Source organism: Suncus etruscus, chromosome 9 (genome assembly GCF_024139225.1).
Source record: "Suncus etruscus isolate mSunEtr1 chromosome 9, mSunEtr1.pri.cur, whole genome shotgun sequence".
NCBI lineage: Eukaryota > Metazoa > Chordata > Mammalia > Eulipotyphla > Soricidae > Suncus > Suncus etruscus.
In genome coordinates, this window is record NC_064856.1 from 98,848,205 (window position 1) to 98,851,826 (window position 3,622).

The window sequence follows — 3,622 nt, forward strand, 5'->3', positions numbered from 1 at the left end:
TAGCATTATAAAATTGAACATTCAATTACAAATATATATTTTAATTTTAGCTATCAACTCCTCGAAATCAAATAATGCATGTTTTATTGTAAGCTGTCACTATGTTTAGATATTTACATTAAATTTTGCATAAACTATACAATATTTATTGGTTAGTTATCTATATATATTATATCACTAAATTGTTAAAAACTTGTTTAATTTTAAAAGAAATTTTTATGTTGGTTAAGCAAGGTATATAAATATTAAACTATCCATAAGACTAAGGTAGACTAATGTTCCAAATCAATATTTTTAGTTATTACCATAAATTTAGAGTAATGTAATTATCATTTTAATATAAGTATGATAACTAAAAGAAGCAGATTTTAGATAATTTATTCATAAAAATTTCTTTCAGCAATTTGATTAGTTAATAAGCTCTTTTAAACTACTTCTGTACCCCTTTTAAAAGCAATGGTTGACACCAAATTTTTCTCAGTGTGTTTTTCATCTCTGTATTTCTCAGAGTGTAGATTAAGGGATTGAACATAGGAGCCACAATTGTGTAAAAGAGAGCAAATATTTTGTCCTCAGGGAATGTAGTAGGAGGTCTACAGTAGATAAATATCGCAGGTCCAAAAAATAGGATGACCACAGTAATGTGAGACCCACAAGTAGAGAGGGCTTTGCGTCTCCCCTCAGCTGACTGATTTCTTAAAGTGTATAAAATAGACCCATAAGAATGAAATAAGACAACCAAAGGAAATAAGGCTTGTGTACCTGAAAAGGCAATTACAAGGACACCAGTTAGGTAAGTATCAGTACAGGCAATTTCAAGCAATGGGAAGAGATCACAGAAATAGTGATCGATTTCGTTAGGACCACAGAAGGGTGAACAAATGACAACACCAAAAAGAGGAAAGGCATGAATAGCCCCACCAACCCAGGCAGCTAAAACTAGGAGATTACATTTTGTCCTGTTCATGATGAGCATGTATTGAAGGGGTTTGCAGATAGCAACATAGCGGTCATAAGCCATGGCAGTAAGAATGAAGATCTCAGTTCCTCCAAAGAAGTGCATGGTAAAGATCTGTAACATGCAGTTACCATAGGAAATGGTTTTTCTTTCCACCAGCAGGTCAGAGATTAATTTGGGTGTCACAGTAGATGTATAGCAGATGTCTATTGAGGATAAGTAGATGAGGAAATAGTACATGGGTTGGTGATAAAGATGGCTACAGTGAATGGAGATAATGATGAGGAAGTTTCCTCCCAACAGAGCAGCATAACAGAGTAAGAAGAGCACAAAGCAAAATATTTGTACGTTGTAGCCATAAGAAAGTCCTAGAAGGATGAATTCGGAGACATTTCTATGGTTTTCCATTTGATTTTTTTTGTATATATTATAAATAAACGAATTTTATCTCTGGAAAAAAAAATGGAAAATTAACAGTCACATTCATTTCCTAAAAAACAAAACTAAATCCAATTCTAGTCATAACAAGCTGAGATAATTGAGCACTTTTCATTACATTATGAGTTTTTTTGTTTGTTTTTTTGGGGGGCACACCTGATGGTGTTCAGCAGTTACTCCCAACTATGTGCTCAGAAATCACTCCTGATTGGGGGATCATATGAGACAGGATTGAACCGCGCTCAGTCCCAGGTGAGCTGTGTGCAAGGCATACACCCTACCACTGTGCCACTGTTCAGACCCAATTATATTTTATTGTATTTTATTTGGTTTTCAATATCACCCAGTTGCACTCTGGTCTTTCTTTTAACTCTATGCTCATGAATCTTTCCTGGTGGAAGTCAAGGAGCAATATGGGTCCTCAGATAAAACCTACATTGGTTTTGTGCAAAGCAAAACTCCTAACCACCTTACTATTTCTCTGTTTTGATTTTATACGATTGCTAATAATTCATTAAAATAAAGTGATAAATACTACTTTAATCAAAAGTCAATCATTAATAATTAAGCATAATTAATACATTAATTTTAATAAACAAATTAATGATATAATACTTTATAATGTTATATGAAATATCATAGCATATTATAAAATATCATATTGTATATAATATACTGCTTCGGACTTTTATCATAGTTAGATAAAAGTCCCTGAAGCAAACCTTAGTGGGTTTACTTTTCCACAGGGAATCAAGCAGATGCATGAGCGGACAAATATAAAAATAAATTATGAAATATAAAATGAAATAAATGAAACCACACAGAATTACATGGTGAAAGCAAGCGGCAAGAAAAAGGCCAGAGAAAAGTTTATTTCTTTAATCCGGCCTTATATAGACGAATTTTTGGGGCATAGCCAGGAAGAAAAGAAAAGGGGATAAACCAATAAGATCAGAGCTAGAATTAGCATATGAAAAGACAGGTAAAAAAAAAAAACACCCAAATATCTTTAAGGAAATGAAGGGAAAGAAAATCACAAAAGAGCTCAGCAGGAGACTTTTGGCGGGCTTTGGTACTGACATTTCTTTGTCTGTAGGAGAGCTGAGGCTGGATTTCTATAGTGGCCAAATAGAGAAGGATGTAATGTTACAGCCATGTTGGAATTACCGCCAATAATCCACGCAAAGGGTCAAATGATTGACTTCGCTAAGCGGGCCTTTTGGCAGATAATTCTTTTAGAAGAGGAAAGCCCTGCATCAGGGAAGAAAAAGACCACGTCTGGTGCGTGCTTTCCTTAGATGGGATGTAACAATATACTATAATATAATATGCTGTAATAAACCAATAATTGATTAATAAATAATAGCTTATATTTGAATATTATTTTCATAATGATTTTTGCTACAGATATCCATGTTGTTAATTCTAACTAAACAAAACAAGAATAAATCACACTTACTATGTATGAGATTTAAATTTAATACAAATTTTCTTTTTTTTTTTTAATTATCTAAGCACGTCATCTGAATCCTCTAAGAATCATTTTAATAGAAATTCAAATGTTTATTAACTTCCCAGGTAGAAGTGATTGAGTTTAATCCTATGAATATAATTTGCATGCATTTTAGGTAATCCAGTGATATCAATTATTCATATTAATAAAAATGTCCCAGTAATATAATAGCACAAAACACAATAGACAATAAGACAATATAATAAAGTTGATAAAAATTAGCATCAAATGTTCTTTGTGCTAATAGTTTCTGTGTTAAAGATTGTTTAAAATAAAGATTTCATTATTGAAAATTGTAAAAGCAGACATTAAAGAAATGGAAGATCAAAGAATTTTTTCCAGGTATATTTGTACATATACCCCTACACTTTCTAAATTTTTCACATTTAGTCCAGTTGAAAGATTAATGTGAAGGAAAAGAGATGACATTGATGGTAACATATATTTTTGTGATATTTTTATGCAGTGGTATTTGTTTAAATACAGTTAAATGACCAAGGCAGAACTTTGAATTTGTTAAATAATTTGTATATATTTTAATCTTTATTTTTCTGCTTTTTAAATTTTTTTCCCTTGTTACACCACTGATTGAAGCCAAACAACACACCATTTTCTGTTTTTTTTTTTTTAAGGGGGGGTTATTCCTGGCAGTGCTAAATATCAAAACAAGGTCAGTTGTATTGCATGCAAAACAAGAAGTTTAACACTACACT

The 3,622-nt window shown here is 31.9% G+C and overlaps 1 protein-coding gene across 1 annotated transcript; it reads right to left on the minus strand.

Moving 5' to 3' along the window:
* Positions 1 to 430: 430 nt before the first annotated feature.
* On the minus strand, positions 431 to 1,366 carry LOC126018624 (olfactory receptor 4P4-like). The gene has a single exon (XM_049780726.1). It carries the CDS (start codon positions 1,364 to 1,366, stop codon positions 431 to 433), a length of 936 nt encoding a protein of 311 aa, XP_049636683.1.
* Positions 1,367 to 3,622: the final 2,256 nt, after the last annotated feature.

What these genes read in the sequence shown, in the direction of transcription:
- LOC126018624 (XM_049780726.1), bottom strand. Translation starts at nt 1,366, where the DNA reads ATGGAAAACCATAGAAATGTCTCCGAATTCATCCTTCTAGGACTTTCT.